General features: G+C 51.6%; 1 protein-coding gene across 4 annotated transcripts; it reads left to right on the plus strand.

Annotated features, from left to right (window-relative positions):
- Positions 1-219: 219 nt before the first annotated feature.
- Positions 220-22,733, plus strand: CYSTM1 (cysteine rich transmembrane module containing 1). Of its 4 annotated transcripts, none has more exons than XM_017825628.1 (3): positions 220-326; positions 11,380-11,627; positions 22,248-22,733. In XM_017825628.1, exons 2-3 carry the CDS (start codon positions 11,399-11,401, stop codon positions 22,352-22,354), a joined length of 336 nt encoding a protein of 111 aa, XP_017681117.1. In that variant the 5' UTR covers positions 220-326; positions 11,380-11,398; the 3' UTR covers positions 22,355-22,733. The 4 variants fall into 4 exon arrangements, with proteins under 4 accessions (XP_017681117.1, XP_017681116.1, XP_017681115.1 ...); XM_017825627.1 differs by having other exon boundaries at positions 271-347; XM_017825626.1 differs by lacking the exon at positions 220-326 and adding an exon at positions 924-1,334.
- The last annotated feature ends 1,830 nt before the right edge of the window (positions 22,734-24,563 follow it).

Below are 24,563 nucleotides of genomic sequence, written 5' to 3' on the forward strand. Positions count from 1 at the left end.
GAAAGGGGCAGTAGCAGGGACAGTGGCAGTAGCTGGGATAGGGACAGGATCAGGGACAAGGACAGGGGCAGGGACAGGAGCAGGGTCAAGGACATGGACAGCGGCAGAGAGAGGAACAGGGGCAGTAGCCGGGACAGGGACAGGAGCAGGGACACGAACACGGACGGGGACAATCCCCAGGACTGCGCCTGCCGCTCCCTCCGGCCACGCCCCCTTTGACCACGCCCCTTTGTGGGCGTTTCCCGTAACCGTGACGCGCTCGCCCCGCCCCGCGGGGGCGTGTCCCGAGCGCTGCCGTGACGTCAGGGGCGCGGGGTGCGCAGCAGGTGCGGGAGCGCAGGGCGGAGGTACCGGGGGGTCCCTGCGGGGCCGGGCGGGGGGTCCGGGGTGGGACACCGGGACGGGGACACCGGGACGGGGACACCGGGACGGGGACACCGGGACGGGGACACCGGCAGGGCTCGGCTGGGCACGGCCGGGCTCCGCTCGGCTCCGTGCGGGGGGAGCGGGTCCGGGCGCGGGGGTCGCGCTGAGGCTGAGGAGGATGAGGAGGATGAAGAAGAGGATGAGGAGGGCGAGGAGGAAGGCTGGGGGTGAGCGGCGGGAGCCGCCGCACCGCTGGGAGCCCGCGGTGGGTGACAGCGCTGCGGAGGGGTCGGTGCGGGGGGGGGGAACCAGCGAAGCCCCCCGGGCGCTCCCCCCGCCCCAGCCCGGGGGTCCCTCGCTGTGTGCAGCCCCAGCGAGGCGATCGTTGTCCCAGTTTATAGACAATTCCCGGCTGCCGTGGCGGGGTTGGGGGCTGCCAGCCCTGCCCGGTGCGCGGGGAGCTCGGGAGGGCCCGGGCGGGGCTGTTTGTGCAGCTGGGGGGGCAAGGAAGGGCATCCAGAGCAGATGGGCACGGCTCGAGCTAAAGCCGGGCTTATTTAGTGCGGGGCGAGACGCGAGCGAGCTCTCGTAGTAAAAATAATAATAATAATAATAATAATAACGCCGCATCATGTGTTTGAAAAGCCTTTGTGGTTGTCCTGGATTATACGTTTCCTGTTCCTATAGCTGAGGAGACCTCATTTGGATAATTAAGTGTCGTGGTGAAACAGGAGAATGAGGAAAAGGGGGGGTACTCGCCTCCTCTCCTCTGCCACATGGATCTGCCACCCCGTCTGGTGGCGGTGGACAGATCCTCTCTATGCGGGGTAGTGTCGAGATCTGTCCCGACATCCCATATTCCTGTTTAGCTTTGTCTGAAAGAGGGGGGGGGGGAAGGAAAAAAAAGCGCTTTTTGCTTTTGATGCCTTTGCTACAAGACGTGTGTGAACAACCTGATTGTAAATAGGGTAAGTCCGGGTAAGGTAGTAAGTGTGGGTGAGTTAGAATGTCTGTGCTGAGCAGCTGCTTTCTCTTTGTGCTGTGGTAAACACGGGGTTGGGATACGAGATGTGGGAAGTGCTGCTGTGCCAGGAAAGGGGTATTTTTCACCAGTTGCTTTAACAAAAACTGACTCCTCGTAGAAACTTTTGGTGATGATAATAATAATATTACTACTTCAGATAGGCTGATGAGGCTGAGAACACTGATTTTTGCTCAGTGAATTTTATTGATCCTGTTTCAGGGCTTTTTGGGGACAGTCAGGGATTAATGTGCATGTTAGATAATAATCTTCTACTGCGCAGAATAGTGGTTTTACCAAGCCATGAAACTTCGGTAGCACGAACTCTGCCTCTTATTCATGTGCTATAAAGGCCACCTTTGTTAAATACTGATTTGTCATTCCCCGAGTGGTGTGAGAGCTGTAACTGATAATCTGCAGAGGCTCGTGGTTGTCCTTGCTGCAGAGGTCGAAGGGAAGAGGAGAATGTCCTGTGAAGGAGTGGCTCCCACAGGGGTGGGGGCTCTGCATGGGCTGAGCAGACCCTGCCCTGGGGTCAGTCAGAGGAGAGAGCTCCAGAGTTTTGCTGCCCTGTGTCCCCCCCACCCAGGTCCGTGTTACATTTAAAATTGGCAGTGGTTTGCTGCTCAGAAAACAGGAGGTGTTCTGTGAGCGTAAGCAGAGATGTTCCTGCTCACAGCGTTGCACTGGGATGATGGAAGTACCTGGAGGGCTGTGTGTGCCAGAAGCAGAGGATCTGCCTGTTCTCAGGGGTATTTCTATGCATGATCAGATGAATATGTTACCTAATTTTTTTCTGTGAGGGCAGAGCTTGTGTAACTCTGGATTTTCAAGAAGCAGGCCTGCATTTCTCCTGTCCCCTGTTTGTGATCTCCCTGTGGCACGGCTGGAAGCTTAGCAGGGCTCCCTGAAAACTTTCTCGTGGTAGCTGAAGCCTTGAATGAGCAGGTTCGTGTGCTGCCGTCAGTATTGATATTTTCTACTCTCTCGGTGCGTGTTCTGTCTTTCCCAACTTCCTGCTTCTGACCTCAAACCCGGTGGCTCAATGAGTAGAAAATAGCCCCGTCATTTCTGGGAACAGGGAAAGATCGGAAGGAGCCGGAGTCATTCAAGCACACGCTCAGTGTTGCCAGGCCTGGCGTCCTGCCGGCAGCAGCTCGGCTTCCCGCAGGCAGCCAGGAGCCTCCCAGGCTGCTCTCCCTGGGTGGGAGGCTGCCTTCTCCACATTTTGGGGTGAAGTGCTTGGCCTCACACCCGTGAAGGGCAGGCAAATGCCGAGCTGCCCTCACCCCGTGTCCCAGGGAGCATTTCCCAGCTGGGACATAACGACGTGGAAGTGCCACTGCTGTGCTCCAGTGCCTGCCCAGGACTGCAGGGAGCTTCAGGGAATGGACCTCCTTGGAAGTGTCTGGTTGTATTCCTTATGCCAGGCACTGCTGGACAAAAGCTGCTGTTTCTGTCACTTACTTATCAGAAAGGGATATTTCCCCCCGAAGATTATAACATATTTTGAGGTATTATTTGATCTTACCAGCTATTGAGGGCAGTGCCTTGAAGTGTAAAAGCTCTGACAGGGCAAGGCAAAGGCTTTCTTGGGTTGGTGACAACTGGTGTGGGATGAACTGGCTTGTGCCCTCTGACAAGCAGCCATTAAAGAGGATTCTTGCATATGCCCTACAGGCAAAGTAAAGCATCCTGTTAGAGCAGCAAGTAGGATGTGGAAGAGCAGAAAAAGTGAGAAAACGTAAGGGAGGAAAATAATCTCAGTCTCATTCTGCTTTCCAGCCTCTCATGACAATCCTTCTGAGTAATAAGATCTCAGCCTGTATTTCTGTCTGTATTTCTGTATTTCTGCCTGTATTTCTGTCCATGCACATGCCAAAGTAGCCATGCCAGGGATGTGTGTGCTGCCCTAAAATCTGGGGAGCATCTTCCACTAAATCCACCAGTGTATCGGAGCTGGGGAGGTTACCCTGAAAGAACACTGCTGTTCCATGGCTGGAGTGCTGCCAGAACACCATCTGAATAACATATGAATGTATTATCTGTGCTTATTAATTTTCTTGCCAGTCATACTGTTTGTTTCACATGCTCTTCTCAGTGGGACCAACAAAGCTTCTTTCTTTAACTATTATTTGCAGGTCTAGTTTAACTTGGCAATCAGATGTTTTCATTGATTTTTTTTTTTTTGTTTTGGTATTTATTTCACCTTAAAACTGCCAACGCACCACTTGAAGAGCAAACTATAGTCATGTATTTCTGGAATTACCTAAGGCAGCACATTATGCAAAGACTTGAACAAGAGCAGTGCCTGCAAAAGCATTTAAAACCTGAAAACAAGATGTTAACGCTCCTCTCTGTAGTGATTTCTGTTTAAAGGTGCTTTTTGGTGTGTTTTGCCACAGGCACTTCTGTACCTGGGCAGAGTCTCACCTGGTGTGTCAGCAACAAGTGCCGTGGCTGACACCACCCAAGGGGCTGTGCAGTGGTGTTTTCTGTCATTATGAGTATTAGTCCCTGGTGTTTGAGTATATGTTCTTAAAAGCTTTCATCAAATGTCTGAAAAACTTGACAATTTTTCCCCATGGGGGTGCAGTTTGTGTAATAACAGTAGCAGGGCAATGGATTTGATTTTTTTTATTATTATTATTATTTTTTACTAACGTTTTTAGTGTAGGAACTACACTGTGTCAGCTTCATACTTTTCTTCTGCCACGCAGAACATGTAGGTGGACAGTGTGTTGCAAGCAAGAAAACTGGGCAGTAAGTGGCAGGTATAGTGTTTCTGAAGAGGTTTGTGTGTTCCTGACAGTTGACAAGACATTGAAATTTGTCTGTAGAGGGGAAAATCCTGGTATGCAAACCTGGGTGCGTTGGTGAGAGTTCTGTGGAGACAGAGGAGCAAGGATAGATCTGTGACTGTGAAGCTCTACAAAGGACAATTCCTCTGAGGCAAAAACTACTGTGACTACAGGCCCTTCAAAGCTGATGAAATCCTGGTGTTTGAAACCAAAATCACCTGGAAATGTGCATATCCATCATGGCTTTGCCAAAAAGGCAGGGCAGACGATGGGACTGGAGAGGTGGGACAGTCTGTAGGGACACCAGTGTCAGCCTCAAAGATCAGGTGCACTCTCCACTTGCACACACGGGCAGACTTCAGGCCTCTGGAGGGCTTGGAGGCTCCCAGGAAGAAGGAATACCCAGCTCAGGAACTCAGAAGGTTAAATTCTTGTTCACCCAAACCGCTGTTCACTCCACAGAGCTGCCTGACCTGGAGGCAGCAGAGTTGTTTTGTGCGGGAGATGCCTGGCAGCCACTCAACTAAACGTGAGGAAACACACCTCTTCCCAAGGACCAGGAGTGTCCTGGAGCTCCAGACACCTCTTAAGGCAATGGGTTTGAACAGGGGAGGGGTTTTTAGCTTTTGCTTTGGCAGTGCAAAGCTGGGCTCTTCACTTCTGCTCTTCACACAGGCTCTTCACCCGTATTTTATGAAGTAAAGCAGTTCTGAGCACCTTTTGTCAGAAAAGGTGGGGGCAGTTCTTGTGCAGTTCCCCTTCAGCTGTTACTCTAGGGGAAATGTTACTCTGCTGCTGAAGTGGGAGGGCAAACCAGGGAGGAAGCTCTTCCTGGAAGCGAACTGAGCAAGAATGGAATCTCTTACAATTTGTCCTTACCATACCTTTCATGCAATCACTAAATGGACCTGGCAAATAAGCTGGTAAGAGGGAAACGCGGAGCCAGTGCCATTTAAGAGCCACTTGTGCTCTTTTTTCATTTGGATACTGTTCATATGAAATGTAATTTAAATGCTAGGCCGGTTGCCAGGAGCTGGATTGTTGATGTTAAATGTACTTTCCATTAGAGCTCTGTATTGGAAAACGACTTCCTAGCGCTGCAGGCATTGGAAGGGGTGGGTTACATCAGGGTGCCCCAGTTGTCCTTCTCAGGGTCTGGCCTCTCATCGTGCCCTCCACCTTCCTCTGTGTAAAGACCAGCTGAATCAATATCTGCCATACCCAAAACACCTCCTGACTTCCGGCAGCACAAGATGTGGTGCTTGTTTTCTGTCCTAGAAAAAAACCAACTTCTTGCCTTTAAATCCCAAAAAATCTGCTAAATGTTTTTGGTGTTCCAGACTGCTGATTTCCTCTTTTTTTTTTTTTTTAACTTACAAATCCCCCATTTGTTTTCATAAGGCTGTTTCTTTCACTGTTCCCTATGCAATAAGATGTGTTTCTCCCTATTTCACTACCCAGGTTAGACTGTCATCTCCCCAGCGTGCACAGCTCTTGATTTAATGGATTTGCTTGCACTGGAGATTGCCTTTGAAGGATCTGACTTGCAGGCTAGCTGTCCCTAGGGGTTGGCATTTCTTTGCAGGTGGGTTAGCAACTGTGAAAAAAATGCAGATGGTAAAACTGTGTAAAAATGCAGATGGTTCTTTGTGTCCCTATTCAAGGTTACAAGGTCAGTGCCAACAGGTAGAAGCAGATTCTTACTGGTCCCCAGTCACTTTGCCATAATTATAGTGGCCATAATTATTCTGACCTCTGAAGAGATGCTTGGGAGTGCCAGCCTTGTACGTGGCCTGTTGGAGGAGGGAAAAGGGTGAAACTGGGTCGTCTTGGCAGGAAGGGAAGGCTCTTTGTTTGGGCACCCCTTGTGCTGACAGAAGAGTTTTCCTTCCATCACATTCCCTTGTTTTTTCTTCGTTCTCGTTTGTTTTCCTGCACCATGTTACCTCCTGACCAGGCCGTGCTGCAGGGCTGCAGAGTGACGTGGTGGTGGACAACCATCTAAATTAGGCTGCCTGGTTGTTTTGTCCTGGTTTTAGAGGTGGCAACTTGTGGGTGATGAGACTTTCCCAGGTTTTCAGAGGCTGATTTTCAGAGGCTTGTGGAAGAGTCAGTGAAATGGTGGAAGAGGCTGTTGTCACTTGGGTGAGCAGACACGTGTGAGGCACACGATGGTCCTGGCTGTGCGTGTGCGGTGACAGGCTCTACAGGAGCCATTCCCACTTGGAAGGATCTTGCAGTTACAATTGGTATGGGGCAGCTTGAGCTCTGTTTTTTGGCTTGGTGGATGGGAATGGGCTAGGAAAGGGGTGGAAGGCAGTGCTGCTCGCTCCAAACCAGACAAACAGTGACACCAAAGGCACAGTGATGGGTGGAAAGATTGCCCGAGGAACAGAGCAGAGTTGAAGCAGAGTGTCCTCAGCTGGGAAGAAAGGCCTGGAGAAAAGAAAAAAGATAATAAATTCGTGACTGTGCTGGAAGGGGAGAGTCAGAGCAGTGACTGACTACTTCTGTAGCAGCTGCCTTGGTTTGCTGGCCTTGTACAAGGCAGTAAGTGTGAAGCAACCAGAAAGAAGGAGGTGTTTTCAAAGCTTAATGATGAAATTTGTTTCTCTAAAGATTGGTTGCCAAAATGGACAGGTTAAATTATATATATAAAAATATATATTATATATATATAAATATATAATTTAACCTGTCCATTTTGGCAACCAATCCTTAAGAGAAACAAATTACATCATTATATGTATATACATTATATGTATATATATATATACAGTGTATGCAAAGCATTATAGTTGTGTACTTGCACCTTTTGCTAAGCCTTAGCCAAAGCCAGGTTACACATGTAGAAAGACTGATAATCTCACACAGAATTGTGGTTCTTGGCTATTGATACCTCAGTGTGTGCATGCACATAGAGTGCCATGTGCATTCTCTACGTGATATATTGTACTTTAGCGACTCCTGTTTTGCAGACCTTATGCTTATGGGTGAGCTCTGGGGTCTGATAAGCAGCTTGTTTAAAAATGAAACCTTTCTGTTGGGGTAGGGGAAATAATGTTTGCCCAGCGGTGTGGAACAAAGGAGTTTGAAGATAGCTTAAGGAAACAATGGTATATTAATGAACTTACCCCTTAGGAAAACTACTAATGCAGGGAGGGGAGGAAGGAATAGGAACATGGTTTGCCATTCTTTTTAGCAATTTCTCTGTTGTTAACCACCAGCAGACAGTGCAAATGCTCAGTGACAGTCAAGGAAATCTCTGTTTGCTGGGTTTAGTGCTGAATGAAGTTTAGCAGGAGTGAGGCTGTGCAGGGACTGTTGAGTTCAGCACTAGTGAGACTGTCCCAGCTCTTCCTGCTGGACCTCCTGCAGCACCATGGAGAACAAAGGGCTTTACTGATGGTTGGCTTCGTTCTTTTGAGCTTTGTCTCTGAGAGGTGCTCATTGGGAAACCCAGAGAAATGAACCCTGGTGCAAGCTTGTAGGGGTTGATCCTGGTTGCAGTTCACATGGAATTACTGATTGGGGTGAATTTGACTAAGAGCTCTGGTGTGTCTGCAAAGTATCTGCTTCGTGATTCAGAGCTCTACCTTCCAAACACATACCCAGATGAGGAAATGAGGCTAGAAAGCATGTAATGTCATGTATGAGTTCCTAAGAGTGACAAAAATCTCAATATTGTCACACAGTTCAAAAAGGGTAAGTAGAGATGGGTATATGTGTAGCAATGACTGACAGTGGAAGTGGAGGACAAGGAAAGATTCTTTGTGAGAACCTTAATTCCACAACCACCTTCTGGGCTTGCTGAACACCTCGACAAATTCTTCAGGAGTTTTCTCACTCATCACAGACAAATCTCCAGTACAGTGACTGCTGGAAGTCTTCTTGCTGGACCCCTTCTTTTACATCTTGCCTAATCTCACTTGTGTTACTTTACCCTCAGCTTTGAGGAGGAGAGTTTTTGCCCCAGTGGAATATACCCTTCTTAATTTGTGTTTTCCACTGTTGTGTTGTTTCTCTGAGGTCTCTGCCCAAGCATCTGTCCAGCTGTTAGCAGGCCCTGGCCAGTTCTTCCCTGAGTCCCTGTCCCATATCAGCAGGCAGAAGCTCAGTTACTTCCTCCATTCCAAACCTGCCTCCTCTTCAGAAACTGTTTTGACATGGAGCTGTTAAACAGAGAGCACCAGTAGTTCCTTCTTGTTTCCTATGCTGCCATTCCCCTGGTTGCTGAAGCCATTGGGTTAACTCATTCTGTCTGTTTTTCTCAGACTTTCTGCAGAGTTGCTGATGTGCAGTTTTCTTTACTCATCCCCATGGCTGTAGGCAGCCAAATACCAATGATATTGAGTGCAGATAAATTAATTGATGCATATGAAGGGATAGAAGGGAAGACTGAACTTCACTGGAAAGGATGGGCTGAGCTGACTGTCCTCTTAGGTAGAAGGGCTTTGGAAAACTGAAGTAATCCATGTGCTGGAGCTTGGCAGTGATCATCAAAGCAAGCTGAGCCCAGGGAGTTCTTAAGGCTTATGAAAAAAAAATCATGCCTTATATATGCCATATATATATATACACACATATATGTGTACCTAGGGTGCAAACTTGCACTCTTCTGAAGTGGGGAGTTACCACATGCCACCTGCCTGGTTTGGTGCATCCCTAAATTCGGGAGGGTGACTGCTGATCCCTGCCTCCTGCAGTCACCCTGTGGGGCAGGAGGCAGTTTTCCACAAGGCAGGAAGCAGTGCCTTGGGTCTCCCCGTGCCAGGAGCAGGCACAGCAGCAGTGCACCAGCTCAGGGAGGCTGAGCAAACCAGGAGGTTGCCTGGGCCAGGTCTGGGCACCAAATGGTTACTCTACCACATGCAATGGTATGTAGTATACACATACACACTCGCTCTGGCCTTGTTCTTCCCTGGGAACTTGCTTTTCAGTGCTATTTTGGGATGATTTTCTGGGTTAGATGAACATTAGTGACCCATCATGTCCCAGTTCTGTATTGGTTGCACTGAAGGGCTTGCTGCCTTTCCCAGGCTCCCTGAAGGGAGAATTTCATTGCTGGAGACTTGGTAGGGGCATTGCATTGCAGTGCAGTGGTTAAAGAGCCTCCAGGTAAATGTGTGTTGTACGTGTCTGTTTTAAGTGAGCAGTTAAGTGGTCTGGCTGGCCTGGCAGTGGAAAAAAACCCCATAAATAAAATTCCTCTAATCCCTGGCATTGGTTAAGCAATTGAAGGTCTTGACAAAGACATTAAAAGATATAATCTGCAGGGTACAGCACTGCCTTAGCAGTAAGCTGGGACAACTTTCTGGGGAGGGGCAGAGGAGGGGCAGGCACTGATCTCTTCTCTGTAGTGACCAGGGACAGGACCCCAGGGAACGGCTGGAGCTGTGTCAGGGCAGGTTTAGGTTGGATCTCAGGAAAAAGTTCTTCCCCCAGAGGCTGGTTGGGCACTGAACAGGCTCCCCAGGGCAGTGGGCACAGCACCAAGGCTGCCAGAGCTCAAGGAGCGTTTGGACAACATTCTCAGGGACAGGGTGGGATTGTCGGGGTGTCCTGGGCAGGGCCAGGAGTTGGATCTGATGATCCTTGTGGGTCCCTTCCAACTCAGCACATTTTGTGATTCTGTGACTGTGCCCAGATTGCAGGGCAAGAGGAGCCTTAGAATGAACTCAGGTGAGTGACATTGCAGCCTTTGAGCCTCGAGGGCTTCTCTATGCTCTCCTGGGAGGGACAGCAGCCCTGTTCCCTTGGAGTGGCCTCTGGAGCCATTGGAGTCAGGCTGTTCCTGGCTCTGTGTGGGAGAGCCTTGTGGTGCTGCAGGAGCAACGTGTAAATAAACAAGGGAGAGCCTCGGGATCCTTCCTTGGGAAGGCACAGCCGGTGCTGTGAGGTGATGAAACAGCGAGCTGTAAACAAACAGCTCCCTCCACACTGCCAGGGCTGCTGCAGCTAAACATAACCCCAGGGGCTGGGCCTGCCTGGCTCCTGCCACGCTGGGCTCCTGAGGTGTTACAAAGGTGAAATTCTTCACTCTGCATCAGCCAGGGCTCGCCTGGGTGTGCTGATGGTCTCCCTGGGCTCAAACCTGCCTGTCCTGGGAGTGGGAGCACGCTGCTGAGCAGTCAGGTCAGCCTGACCCCGCTGCTTGCCTTCCCAACACCCATCCAAAGAGGATCCTGCTGGCCAAGCCTCTCCCACTCCATTCCAGCAGCACTGGAGTCTCAGTGGAGGCAAATTATACTCCTGGTATTCCTCCCTGTGGCGTGTGGGAGGAGGTGTGCAGCAAAGGGGAATTTTGGTGACCTGTCTGCACCCTGTAATAGGGGAAGGAAATGGCAGGGTACAGCTGCTCCATGCAAGAAGGTTCCTGAACACGTGGTATATTAATATACACTTCTGTTTCTCAGACAGGGAGAACTCCAGAAGCCTAATGTAAGAAGTGGTTTGCTTAGTCATGCTGCTTAGAGGTTCATTAAAGTTGTGTTATTGTGACAGTCTTGTCTTTTGATGGCTGTGTCATGAGTAATACATGAGGTGGGGTTTATGAGTATCAACTCTCTGAGGTGTCTTTAATGTTGCTTTTTGAATGAGGCTGAGCCCGAGGCCCTGATTCCTTGTGGCTGCTTAATGACTCAGTTGTGTGTGATTGGGAGAATACACGATGTGCTGGGGTAGTGTCATCAGGAAGTTATTCACATACAGCCTTGCTCCAGAGTGCTGGTCTGGATGCTTTAGTAATTAGCAGAAATGTAATGGACATTTATGTTCACTCCTTCTCCTGTTGAGGCTATCAAATATGTCTGGAACAGGCTGCTTTTCTTTTTTAATATTGACAGAAACATGAAGTGATCGCTTCTAAATCTCCCTTAAAAGTGTTTTAATCATTAGTGGAAGGAGAGGACGTTGCTTTGCTGTTGCAAGACTTAGGTCTTAGGGTGAGTAGGTGACGCATGACTGGAAAGCAGCGTCACTCCTGCAGAGTGTCACTTAAAGAAATCACTTCAACTCGCTCTCTGCCCCTGTGATAGGGTTAAAAATAAATGTGCTGCCTGACCGGGTATTTTGAGGTCTGTTTCTCACAGGATGTGGGGCCTGCTGGAGAGCAGTCTGGAACGGAACTCGCGTGGTGGCGGATGAGCAGGCAAAAGCAAACCCGTTCTCCTGTTTGTTTCCCCTCTGCAGGGCAGACTCTGCATCCCACATGAACTACGATAATCCTCCTCCTTACCCCGGCCCGGGCCCCACCGCCCCGTACCCGCCCTATGCACAGCAGCCGGGTGGGCCCCCCGGCCCCTACCCCGGGTATCCCCCCGGGCCGACCGGGCCCTACCAGCCAGGCCAGCCGGGTTACCAAGGATATCCCCAGTACGGGTGGCAGAATGCACCTCCACCTCCAGGACCGGTGTACGCCGACGGGCCTAAAAACACAGGTACGTTTGCCTCCTTGCACGAGCACACACTGACCTTGAAGTCATTTGGTTACCAGTGCCTGGCCCTAACCAGGCTGGGGGGGGGGAGGCTTGTTTGTGGTAGTGATTTTGTGTACAGCTCGTTTTTTGTTTGAAGGAGTGGTTTTGTTTACTGCCTGTCTTCCTGCTTTTGTTTTGCCATGGTGTCTCCCAACAGCTCTCTGGTTGTTGGGAGATACAGCTGAACATCCCTAATGCTGGTCCTTAAGGGAATCTTTGTGCTGAGGTTGTTACACAGGCTTTCTGCTGGATTTAGGTTTGCCACGAGTCTCATTCCACCTGTCTCAACCAAGGGCTGCTCAGTTAAAGCTCGTAATATTCAAATGTAAGATTCCTGCTGAATTAGTGGGCATCGGTTTTCTTCAGCCCATCAGTCTCTGTCCAAGTGATCTAATCGTTCCTGGGCTTTCTGGTGGTTGTTTTATTTCTGAAGCCATTATCGTTCTGTGGAAAAACCCAGATTTCTGGGAAAGGGAAGGAGGATGATGTACCTTCCCTTGGCAGCTGGCTGGTCCATCTGTGTGCCACATCCCCTCAATATGGCATGTTGGTGTGCTCTGGCACCCACAGCTCTCGTGGGGCTCACTGCAGTGCTTGCAGCAGGCTCCATTTGTCAGAGGAGGGCTGAGAAGATGATTAAGGGAGTGGAGCTTCTCCTCCTTTATACAAGGAGAAGCTGAGAGAGGTGGGACTGTTCAGGGGGTTTGAACAGCAGTGTGGGTCTGTCGGGAGCACCCAAATTTAAGCAGTGAACAATTGGTGTGAGTGAATAAGAACCTGAATTGAGTGTAAATCATGAGTTCAGCTTTCTCTGTAACAGAGTGAAACATCTGCCTTGGAGTAAGAGGCAGCAGCATGAAGCTGCTTCCCACCACTTCCACCACAGGAGCTCTAAGTGTAATCAGGGTTTTCCCTGGGATCTGCATGTGATTTTGGGGTGGCTAAGAGACATTTCTCAGTACTGGGGAGGGGAAAAACTCCTGGTCTCCCATGCTGAACATCTTTGGTAAGTGTCAGTGTTGCTTTGCTGCTATAGCCCCAAAAAGGGCAGAAGCTGAAGGGAGACTGGGATTGTTGCCTTGGACAGTCTGACTTTGAGCCAGGTCTGCTGCCTTGGAGGCTTGAAGGATCTCATCTCAAACTGGATCAGGGAACTGGTGACACTGAATGTCCTCTGCTCTGCCCACAAACCTGTGGAGCAGCACAAAGGACTGGGCTGGGAAATTGGAGAGCAGAAGTAGCCAAGTGTTTGAGTGTGTCTTTCCCTGAGAGCCCAGGCTTGTGCTGCAGGAGGGATGGTTTTGTTGTTAAACCTGAGCAAACACAACTGCAGTTCTGCAGAAACAGCGCTCTAACCCACAAACCAAAAATCTTCTGGTAAGTCTTGGCCTTGAACTGCTTTCCTGTAGCCATGGGTGGTCTCTGAACCCACCTTGGGAGCCTCTAATTTGCACTGCTTTTGCTGAAGTGGATGTAAAAAAGTCATAGAATCATAGAATACTTTTGTTGGAAGGGACCTAAAGCTCATCTTGTTCCAACTCCCTGCCATGGGCAGGGACACCTTCCACTAGACCAGGTTGCTCCAAGCCCTGTCCAACCTGGCCTTGGACACTTCCAGGGATGGGGCAGCCACAGCTTCTCTGGGCAACCTGTGCCAGGGCCTCCCCATCCTCACAGGGAAGAACTTCTTCCCAATATCCCATCTAACCCTGCCCTCTGGCAGTGGGAAGCCATTCCCTCTTGTCCTGTCCCTCTATCCCTTGTCCCAAGTCCCTCTCCAGCTCTCCTGGAGCCCCTTTAGGCCCTGGAAGGGGCTCTCAGGTCTCCCTGGGGCCTTCTCTCTTCCAGGTGAACCCCCCCAGCTCTCCCAGCCTGGCTCCAGAGCAGAGGGGCTCCAGCACTCAGAGCATCTCCATGGCCTCCTCTGGACTCTCTCCAGCAGCTCCACATCCTTGTGCTGTTGTTCCTCAGGGCTGGAGGCAGCTCTGCAGGGGGATCTCACCTGAAGAGGCAGAGGGGCAGAATCCCCCCTCCCCTGCTGCCCACGCTGGGGGATCAGCCCAGGGCACGTGGCTGGGGCAAATTGAGCTTCTCATCCACCAGCACCCCCAAGTCCTTCTCCTCAGGGCTGCTTTCAATCCCTTCTCTGTCCAACCTGTGTTTGTGCTTGGGACTGCCCCGACCCAGGTACAGGACCTTGCACTTGGCTGTCTTGGACTTCACGAGGTTCACACAGACCCACCTCTCTGTCCAGGTCCCTCTGGATGGCACACGTTTGTTTTACACACCTTTATTAATGTGTGCAAAATAAAGTCAGGGCTGTAACTTCGTGTTTGTCTGCAAAAGGTTTTTCTTGATTCTCCTTCTGTTAAAACACCCTTCACCCCCCCCCTCCTTTGCTCCTTTTTGGCCAGTCTGTCAAACTGGAACCTGATCTTTGTCCTGTGAAGTGTAAGAGAGCTTTCAATAAGGCTTTGTTTAGGGATCGACTCCAGGAGTATCTGATTTAAATGGATGTCCCTAAAAAAGCTAAATTTTGAAAATCTGTTCCACTAGTGCTATGTATCTGTTGGTGTGGCTGAACCTCTAATGTAAAAAATTGACGTCTGAATTTAATCAAGTCATTGCAGTCTGCCTTGCTGGTCTGGCGTGATTTCATGTGGCTTGTCAGTTCCTGTGGTGTTTCCAAACACTTATCTGGGAAGAGCTGCTGTGTGGATGCTTTCCTTCCAGAGCAGATGTTTTGCTCTCCTAGATGACTTTGCTTAATTTAATGAATTAAGCTACTCCAAGTAGTACATCAGTATTTCTGAACCAAATGTAAGTCCACATTGAAAACCAGGAGGTTTGCTACAGTTTAGATTTTATGCTTTACATAAAAATTGTGGTTATACATTAAGACTTAGTGGTGGTGGCCGTGTGACTCCCTTGTGTTACAGCACTGTGGGAGGGTGAGATCACATCAGCTGGTGTTCCTTGGTCCCTTCTCCCAGAGGGGTTGGAGTCCAGTGTGTCCAAGCTGGCACCCCTCAGGGTCACCCCAGCTACCTCAACTCTGCAGGGCAGGAAAGGCCTCAAAGCTTATGTTTCTTCTCCAGGGGAAGGAGCAGTGAGCTGGAGAGCCTGGGTGACTTGCTGAGGTGGCACAGAAGACCTCATGGCCGTGGGTTTGGGTTTTGGTTTTGCTTTTTGGGTATCTGGTTTTTGGGCTTGCCCAGGTTACCTATACCAAGGTCTCCACAGAAACCCCACTTCTTACCTCTTGCAGGGGCTGACAACTGACTTGGCTGTTGTTTGTTGGAAGTAAACAGCTTGACCTTTACCTTTAGTGCTGATAATTTGTATGCTGAGCCTGAGGGACGTTATCCTTAAGGGTGTCTGATTCAGCCTCCTCGTGCTGTGAATGACGTGCTGATCTCTGTCTGCAGTTTTCCTGCTGTCCATCCACACAAAGTCCATCCAGGCATGAGTTCCTGGAATGCAGTAGACGTGCCACACAGTGCTTTCTGTGGGTAGAGGGAACCCTCCTGCACCAGAACAACACCAGGAAACACACAGCTTTAGGAGCACAGCGTAAGGACCAGCAACCTTCCTGAGCAGCAGGGCTTGCTTAGGAGGAAGAAAATCTCTCATTCCACGAAGTATCTCCTTTCCTCACCAGTATTTTCATTATTTGTTATCAGCTGGCATAAGGAAACCGCAGCAACTGCTGACTGGTCAGCTGGTACTTTCTTGTCTGTGTAAATTTTAGAGGTGAAGTGTGACTCTGCTGATAACGACACTCTTTAAAAAGAAGTGGAAGGAGCCAAAGTCCGAAGTGACACACTAATTCTGAAAGCACCAGCTGATGTTAGCAATCCATCCAGCTTCATTTCTCCCCCCTGCCCTCCTTACTGATACGTACCAGTGTAATGGATGAGGCTGCTCCCTGCTGTGCCAAAGGGAGCCAGGCTCTGTCAGCAGGCACTGAGGGCAAACAGAGCTCAGTATTGCCTCTGACCTGTTGGACACACAGGGTGGAAATCTTATTTCTGGAGGTTGATTACTTGTAGCAAAGCCGGCTGCGATAAGGGTAATAGTCACAGTGATGCTGTCTGCCTCCTAATGTTTGGCCAGCTGCAAGAATAAACAGGTCACCTAGATACAGTCATTGCCTGCTGCCAGAGGGGGGGATTTTTCCTCTTTAGCTGTCTCAGTGTGGAAAGGAGGGGATCCAGATCACTCTGATTAGGCTCTCTGGTGCCTTTCAGTGGTTACCCCTTCACATCTCCAGCCCTGCTCAGCTGAGCCTTCCCCAGCAGAAGTTAATGTGGAGGGCAGCAGGAGCAGTTCCAGCAGGATTTCTCTCTTGTCTGTTGACCCTTTCCATAGCAGTCTGTTGGAGCATTTAGTTTAACTGTTCCTGTACCTTCAGGACCTGTAACTTCAAATGCTGGAGTCCTGCCAAAAAAAAATTAGTCTCACTTGGCAGTTGTCCTCTTCTTCTCTGCTTCTCATTCTGTAGAGTGCCTTAAAACCCAGCATTCTGTCTCCTGCAGGATTGCTGTATCATCCCTCCCTCTGTCCCTGGCTGCACAAACAGCGGGGGCTGTTGGCTGGCAAACAGTGCAGTTCTAGGGCTGATGTCTCACCTCACCTTCACTGCTTTTCACCCCCGGGGAGGGGGTAATCTGATAAAACACTGGTGCAAAGAAAATTATTCCCAGTTCAGGTCCGGTATCTGAAAACATGCTGCAGACAAACTGGCCTGAGGAGGCCAAGGCTGGCTCCATTGTGGGCTGAATTTAACGAGGCTGCTGTTCCAGACAGTCCTCATCAGCTGGGCTCCAGGCTGGGTGAGGAGCAAACCCTGCACAGTCTTTTCCAAGCGCTGCACAGCCTGTGGTGCTCGAGCCCTGGGACTGTGCAAGGAGAGTCTTTTTGCCCTGCTCACTGTGGCATGTCCCCCTTGCTTCAAAACTGGACTTTGTCCCTCCTTCTGTCTGTCACCCAGAAAACTCTTGCAAAATCCTTAGGTCTGTGCTGTGTTAATGCCTCCAAGCCTGGTCTTGTTTAACTCTAGGACTGATGCTGGTTTTCAGTGTAAACATTGCCTCAGGCTGAGGACTGTGCTGTTCTTAGCCCTGCAGTTGATTAGGTTGAAAACATCTCCTTGCTTTAACAGTAAATTAAAATTTTACTGATTTTAAAAAAATGTTAGAGGAAGCTCTCAAATTCTGTAGTTTTGGGAGATGTCTCTCTTCTGTCGTAGTCCAAAGGAAAGCTGAAGAAGTCTGAAGCCTGAATTATTATACTTCTGAGCTGAGGGGAAGCTTGTTCCTCATATGACATGTTTCCTGTGAACTTTCTAACCTCTGTGCTGGGGTTTACAGTGCTTTGGAGAGCTGGCTGGCATCCTGCAGAGACCTGAGTGAGTACTCACTACAGAAGATGTGCTGATGTCCTGTAAGGAGTGCCCGTAGCCCTGCTTTTTAGAGACCTCGAATCCTGCCTGAGCCCATCAACACACCATAAAGGCTAATTGGAATGACTTCCATTGTCTCAGGGATCACTTAATACCATCCCTGTGTGCTCAGGTGAGGAAACTCAACTCCTTTCCAGCTCTGAGCTCAGCTGGAACAAAATCATCTGCGCAGTTGCTGCCGAGTCCTGTCCCGTGCATTGTGTGAGAGGGGAACAACGTCAGCCAGCGCAGCATTGGCTCTGGAAAGTGCCCTCTTGGCACAGCTGCACAGCGATTTCCCCGAAATGTGGGGCTTATTCAGCTCCCTGAAGGCTGAAACAGCTCTCCAGGGTGACTGTAAGAGCCGCTCAGACTTACGGGAATGGAAAGGCAGGAAGTTTCTTAACCTCCTGGACATCAGCGTGCGGCCACGGAGGAGGGCAGGTCCAATACCAGTGTGGGTAGTTGTAGATCAGTTGTTTCTGCTCGAGCCAGGCTGAAATCAGGGCTGGGTCCTTAGCAGCTGTCTGGTGGCAGAGGGGATTTGCAGGTGGAACTGTCTGTGCTCGCTGGCAGTTTGCTCTCGTGACACTTGGTTTCTGCTCGGGAGGCTCTGGCAGTAGCAGTTTGTGTTTTGAGCTGGGGGTTGTGAAACTTGCTTTGAGAGCTTTGGAAGATTTTTTTTCTTGAAAGTGGGCTATTGTATTTCCATCTGGCTGTGGTATCTGTTTCAGGAGTGTGCTAAGGTATTTCCTGAAATCTGAGTGTGGTGTTGGTGGAGACTGTGAGCACAGTGAAAGCCTCTGGGCAGGAAGGAGTTGGGGGGCCAAAAAATTACAGGCCTGAAGCTGTTAAGCATGAGCAAATACCCCCAGAGAGGAGAAAGAACAATTAAATGCCTTCCTTGCCAAGAGAATTGGATCTCATCTGTGCCCAGGCTGTGCCTGGAGTTCTAATGGGCAAGGGAGGAGGCTTGGGGCGGATAAAACTTTAGTCCCTGTTCCCAGCCCTGCAGTCTCTTCTTCTGCACTTGCTGGCTGTGTGGGGGCTTTACTCCAGGAGATGTGGCTGTCTGGGAGGTCAGGGCTTAGAGTTCCTTCCTCCTGCAGCGCTGGGTCTGCAAACCCAGAGAGTGCCCGTGGAAGAGGGGCTCGAGGACACTTGATTTCCTGTCACTGCTGCATCCCTTGGGTGCACTTGTGCTGGCTTTCCTTTCTCTGGCCTCCATCCTGGACAAAAGGGCTTTCCAAGGGCTTGTGTCGATGGTGTTGTTTTAAGCAGTTTTAAGCAAGACTTGCTGGCTGGCTGGAGAAGTGAAAACAAAGCTCTCAGTACAGAAGTGGTTTGTGATAAAACCTCCTTAAGTGACAAGTGGGAAAAGGCTTATGGGTCCCTCCTCTGCTGTGTGCTCCCTCCCAGACGAGCCTGTGGTTTTAAGTAATGCTTCTGCCCAGCTGTTACCATGGCAAACAGCCACTCAGATACCACGGGAAGGGTTTTTGGTCTGCAGTGGCAGTGGTTGGTAACTCCTTTGCTGCTGCCTCCTCTCCTGTGCTCCAGACCCTGGGATGGGATGGGATGGGATGGGATGGGATGGGATGGGCTGGCTCTGGCATCAAAGCCCTTGTGCTGCAATCCTTGTGGACCCAGTGAAGCACTGCAGTAAAGGGGCACTGCAGTTTAAGGTCATAATTTTAGTTTATACCAAACCAGGTGAAAAGTACAGCTCATTCCTTTCCCTCATGGAGCTAATGATTAACGTATCAATTAGGCATGAGAAGAAACAAAATGTGTATGCTTAAGATAAAGCAGACTGTACATGAAATGAGAAGGTATTGTAGTATTTGTTTTAAAAACAAAGTGGGAGTTATTTGCACTGGATTGTGCAGGCCAGTGCTGTGTGATTACAGGGAGTGCTACCATTTCGGGGTGATTCATTGTGGTCTAGGCTCTTTAAGACTGATTAGAAGGTGTGAGGGTGTTCTCAGCTTATACCCTCTCCCATCCTGTTTTAGAAAAAAGCAATGGAAGCATCAAAACTTGAGGCTAGAACTGAGTGCTGTCTCAGAGTGCCTCTGAGAGAAATCACCCCCGTTTCGCATCTCTGGGACCACCAGGTCCAAAGGGTTAATGGGATTCTGCTCATAGTGGTGAGGACCCTGTGTGCCTGGAGATGGTTGGAGTGCCTGGCCTTGGGCAAAAGAGAGGTACAGAGCAGCTGATGGAGTCCCCAGTACAGCTCCCCACAGCAAACTGGGTGGCTTTAGCTTGGAGGCACTCGGGCTTCTGACAAGAATCACACAAAACCCGCAGGTTCCTTCGCTGGCAGATTTTGGATGGGGTTTTGTTGGCAAAGCTATTCCAGTAGGAAACCTGATCTCTGTCAGTGGAATCCTGCTGGTTACAGTGAGTTGGGAAGCCGTGGGGTGACTTGCATCAGTAACATGCAGTGCAAGACTTCCCAGCAAAATGATTTTAGGAGGTTTGGGGTGGTGTTACGCTGTCCTTTCATGTGCTGTTGACAGGGGATCCCCTGTGTTTATAAAGCACTCCTGCACAGGCTGAGGGAGTGTGTGAAGGTGCTGCCACGTGCTCTTGATGTCCTTGGGTACTTGTGTCACTGTGTTGGTGCTCTGAAGCCAACATTCAGGTGCAGTGTCCAAAATGAGCAGGTTGGTGTAGGATGTCTCCAGCCGAGTGAGAGGCTGGGCTGGGAGCAGTTCATCCAGCCTGCCTTGGAGCTGGTTTTTACTCTGTGCACCCTGGTAACTGTAGGTGAACAGGGGACCACCCTTCACCTGCTCTGCTCCCCTCCTCTCCTCTCCTCTGCAAGCCCCACACCCAAGGGGTTGAAGAGAAAAACTCTTCAGTATTAATTCTCTATAACTATGGTTAAAGTCTCTCTGGCAATTGGTGTGGGACATGCAGCACCTGAAGCACTGATGAGGCTTCAGAGAAAGCTTTGTTAAACACAAATTGAGAGGGATGTGTGGTTGTTTCTATTCAGAGTCTTGCCCAGATGCTCTCCAAGTCTGAAAGCTGCCAGTGTTGATGGTGTGTGCTCTCAGAGCACAGCAGTGGTTGCTCCAGCTCCCCCTCGAGACTTGCTCTCTCTGAAGAGGAGCTCTGCTCTGGAAGGCAGAGACTTGTATTTCAGGTGTTGTCTTTGAGGCATTCCTTGAACTTGAGAGGTGAGTGGGTTGGGTAAAGTACCACAGCCCCCCTCCATGGAGAAAAACACAGCTTTTTTGCAGATGCTTGTGCCACAACGTGCTGCTGGTTTAAATGACTTCCAGCTTTTAGCAGAAGAGAGGGAATGAACACAGTCTCTTTTCACTGTTTCTGACAGAAAGGCACACCCCAAACTTACGGTGAGTCCTGGGAAGGCGTTGACACGGCTGCTGTCCCCTGCTCTGTCCCAGTCCTGTCTGTGCTTTGGCCAGCTCAGGGCAGCCCTTTCCAGCACAAGCCACAGCAGAGGTGCTGGAGGGCTGGCAGGGCAGGAGGGGGATGCCCATGGATGCTGTGACCCACTTGTGCAGAGAGGCAGCGTCCAACACGAGTCAGCTGAGCCGCCGTGGTGAGAGCACCCAGCTCCCACTGCACAGCCCTGAGCCTGGAAAAGCCATTTCCTTTAATATTTCAGCAAGTGTTTCATAACAGCACTTTGTACACGCCTTGAACATGCTTTGTCGGCATGTCCCTGACACTTGGCTGTAGCTTAAAACTTCTAATGGATTTATCATAAATACTTCAGGCAAATGCTCTGGTGTGCCTGCAGTCCTGGACAGCTGATGGTAAAGAACTGGCACAGGGCAGCCTCCCTTCTGCTGTGTGGGTCTGGATGTCTCTGGGCAGTGGGACCCTCAGTTTTGGACATGGCAGTGCTCTGGCAGCAACAGTCCAGCTCCCCGTTGCTCCAAGGTGGGACAGCTTGAACAGCACCTGGCAGCCAGCTGGAAGCCAGGGCTGCCTCAGGGCTCCAGCACAGGGATGTCACCGTCTTGCACAGGGCTCTCAGAGCATTTGGGGTGTGTTTTCCCTCCACTCTTTGTAACAGGACCTTCTCAGAGCAAACAAAGGCACTAAAGAGCTGCTTGTTCAGAGCTCCTGGATCCACCAGGGCTGAGCCCCTGGGTCACCTCCCCATGGAGAACAGGCAGTGGGGCTGTGCCTGCACAGCAGATGCCCCCTCTGTTATTCCCGTTGGTGAGAGGGAGACTGCCAGGGGCTGGGGCACAGGCTGGACCCGAGGGCAGACATTTGGGGGTACTGGGCTGTCCCTCTCTCTTCCCCACCTGGTGCTGTCAGGGTTTTGGCAACGTGTGAGCTGGAGGGTCATTGTGCCCATGGCTCTGCAGAGCTGGAGTAGTGACAGGGAATGGTTTCCTGAGCACAAAGCAGGCCTGTGGAAGGGCCAGGCTGATGCCGTGAGCTGTCTCCTGCCACCACCATGTGTGCAGGTTGGACTCCTGTTGAGGGCACGTTTTCCATGCAGACCACAACAAACAGACCCAAGGAAGTTGTCAGGAAGGCGAATCACCTGCCTGCCCTCAGATTGCCACAGCTCTGGGTGTGAAAGCCCAGGCTCAGTGAGGAGGAACCAAAGGTGAACTGTTCCTCTGTCCAGAATGGGCCTCAGGGCCTGGCACAAAGAGCAGGCAGCACTCTGGCCTCGGGTAGGAGACCCTGCTGGGAGAGCTCCATCCAAACCTGAGGCTCCCTCCTGTGTGCTCAGGCAGCTGGCAGAGTGCAGGAAATCCCAGTGGACTGCTGGGAGCCTCCGGGCAGCCCTCGGGGTGGGGGGGCAGAGCTGGGGTGGTGTCTGTCCATGAGGTGACACCCAGGGCGATTGGGCACTCGCCCCTTGGCCAGAGGGGTGTCCCAGCACCGCCACCTCCTGAGCTGTGCCTCAGGTGCAGGAGGGGCAGAGCTGGAGCAAGGGCTGGTCATCCAGGGGGAGAGGCAGCTGTGTGTGTGTGGCAGGGCTGGAGCAGAGTCAGGCACCAGCTCCTCCCTCCAGTCCAGACACAGCTGGGGAGGGTGACACCTCCTGGGAAAACTCCGCCTGGCTCTTGTTCCTCTCCGTGGTTCCCGTGTGACTGACCCGGCCCCTCTGTGCCCCTCTGTGCCTGCAGTGTACGTCGTGGAGGAGCGGCGGAGGGACGACACGGGCGAGAGCGCCTGCCTGACAGCCTGCTGGACCGCGCTGTGCTGCTGCTGCCTCTGGGACATGCTGACCTGAGCCGCCCGCCGCCCGCAGAGCGCTGTGCAGCCTCCCCACTCCTGCCCCCCGACTTCTTTTTTCTGTTACTGTAATCAACTGCTCTGCTTTGCACAGCCAAGAGGTTCCCGTCTGTCCGTCCTAGCGCCTTGTCGGGGGTGGGGGGGTGCAACTCCTTTATTTTAGTAAAGGAAAAGGAGAGGAAAAAAAAAAAAAAGGAGAAAAAAAAATCCCTTTTTAACATTTCTAAGACTTTTGTTGTAACTTTGAAGAATGTGCTGATGGTGTATTTCAGCCAAAGGCATTCTGATGAAATGTATATTTACCAGTTGAGATTTTCCTAGCCCTAGAGACGAAGACATACGCAATAATTAAAGCCAACAGTTGATTTTCTTCGCTAGGTCCCGGCTGTTTCAGTCAATCTGTCTGCGCAGGGTCAGTGTCCCCTGGTGCTCTGTGTCCTCAGCCCCCCACGGGCACTGGCTCTGCAGGTGGGAGTCCCGGGTCTGGCACCTCCAACCCCCTCATCCCACACAGGGCGGCACAATTGGGTTTTCATCCCTCGGGGCTGGGCGGGCACATCCCCTTCTGGGACCAGCGCCCTCTCCAGCAGCTCCTGGAGAAGCACAGGCTGAGCTGCTGCAGCTCTTGGGGAAGGACTGATCCCAAGCTGTGATCCATCATCCCCTGCTGCAGAGCAGAGGCTTGCAGGGGGTAAATTAATGGATAAGAAGATACAAGGCCATGGATTAATTTAGTGCAGAAGATTTAGAGCTGAAGCTGTTCCATGGCACGCCTGGCCCGAAGAGGGATAAAAAGCTTTTGTCTGCAGAAAAGGGGGAAAACCTGCTGCTGATCCCAGGGAGTCACATCCCACTGCCCCCCCAGCCTTGGGACCAAACCTGATGCACACACCAGCTTTGCTTTGCAGTGCCTGGAGAATGCTCAGGGATCTTGGATCTGTTTGCAAAGGGCACTGCCCTCGCTGTCCCTCGGCTGGCCCTGGTGCTCTGTGCACCTCAACTCAGAGCTCAGCAGTGCAAGTTTGGGGCTCTGGTCTGGGGTTTGGGGTTGATGAGAGCCCCTGGCAGCTGCCTGTCCCCAGGAGCCTTAATGCCCCTTGCCTGCCCCCCTGCAGCCCTAAGCTCAGCTCTGTGGCTGGGTTCCCAGAGCTCCCAGGAATGGGTGCTGTCACCTTCCCTGTCACTGTCACCTCCCTGGCAGCTTGGCAGCTGCGGGGGCACAGGAGGGGAGTCCCTGGCTCACCCTCTTCTGTTGGTGGGAGGGAAGTGGAGTGTTGGGCTACCCTGTGCCCATGGCCCTCCATGCCCCCTCCAGCCCTGTGCTCCCCGCCTAGACTGGTTTTGGCTCTTCCCAGCCAAGGGAATGGCTCTGTCCCTGCCAGGCCTGAGGAAGCCTCAGCCCTGCACACTCCTCTCAGCTCCTTGCCCTGTCTTGGGTGCAGCAGGAGCTGCTCCCAGCAGGGGAGGGGGTGAGGACTCAGTTTTCCTGCTCTGGCACCTGTCCCAGACACCAACCAAGTGGCTGCAGCAGCGCTCTGGGTGCCACAGTGCCCGTCCTTGGGGACAGGCAGGGCACGTCACATCTCCCATGCTCCAGCAGCAAGGGCCACCCCAGGTCCCAGCACACCAGCTGCCTGGGCTGTGGGAGAGCTCAGGCTCTGCCAGTCCCCAGTGGGCCTGGGCACCCCTTCCCCATCCCAGTGCCAGGGCAGGGCAGTGGGTGCAGCTCTGGCAGCCTCTGCAGGGGGGAGTCTCTGGCCACTGCACCAGAAAGGGGCTGACCCACCTGGCCAGGCCTACACCCTGCAACCCAAATGGGGACAACCTGGCCCAGGGCCCACCTGTTTGCCCACCCCAGCACCTGGAAGAGACACCAGGACACACGGAAGCCGAGGTTGGGAAGCGGCAGATGTGGCTGCTCACAGTGGGTGATGGGGTGAAGCAGGTCTGCACACACACAGGAGCTCAGAGTCCCCCCGGGAAGGGAGCCCACCCACAGCCCGGCCAGGGGTCTCCCAGCCCCTCACAGGCCCACCCCCAGCCCTGGCAGAGCCCATGGGCACATGCAGGCAGGAACCCAACCAAGATGCCTTGTCCAGGGCCTTTCCCAGGCCTGTCCCCACAGAGCTGCAGCCCCGTGTCCAGCCTACAACCCATCCCGGGGCAGCCCCCAGATCACCTTTGGGGTTACAGGGCTGATACCTGGG

Source organism: Lepidothrix coronata, unplaced genomic scaffold (assembly GCF_001604755.1).
Source record: "Lepidothrix coronata isolate B3197 unplaced genomic scaffold, Lepidothrix_coronata-1.0 Scaffold121, whole genome shotgun sequence".
Classification (NCBI taxonomy): domain Eukaryota; kingdom Metazoa; phylum Chordata; class Aves; order Passeriformes; family Pipridae; genus Lepidothrix; species Lepidothrix coronata.

Bases quoted from the DNA above. Each gene is read 5' to 3' on its own strand.
- CYSTM1 (XM_017825628.1), top strand. From the start codon at position 11,399: ATGAACTACGATAATCCTCCTCCTTACCCCGGCCCGGGCCCCACCGCC. The intron at 11,628-22,247 runs GTACGTTTGCCT...CTGTGCCTGCAG, and splicing joins CGACGGGCCTAAAAACACAG to TGTACGTCGTGGAGGAGCGG.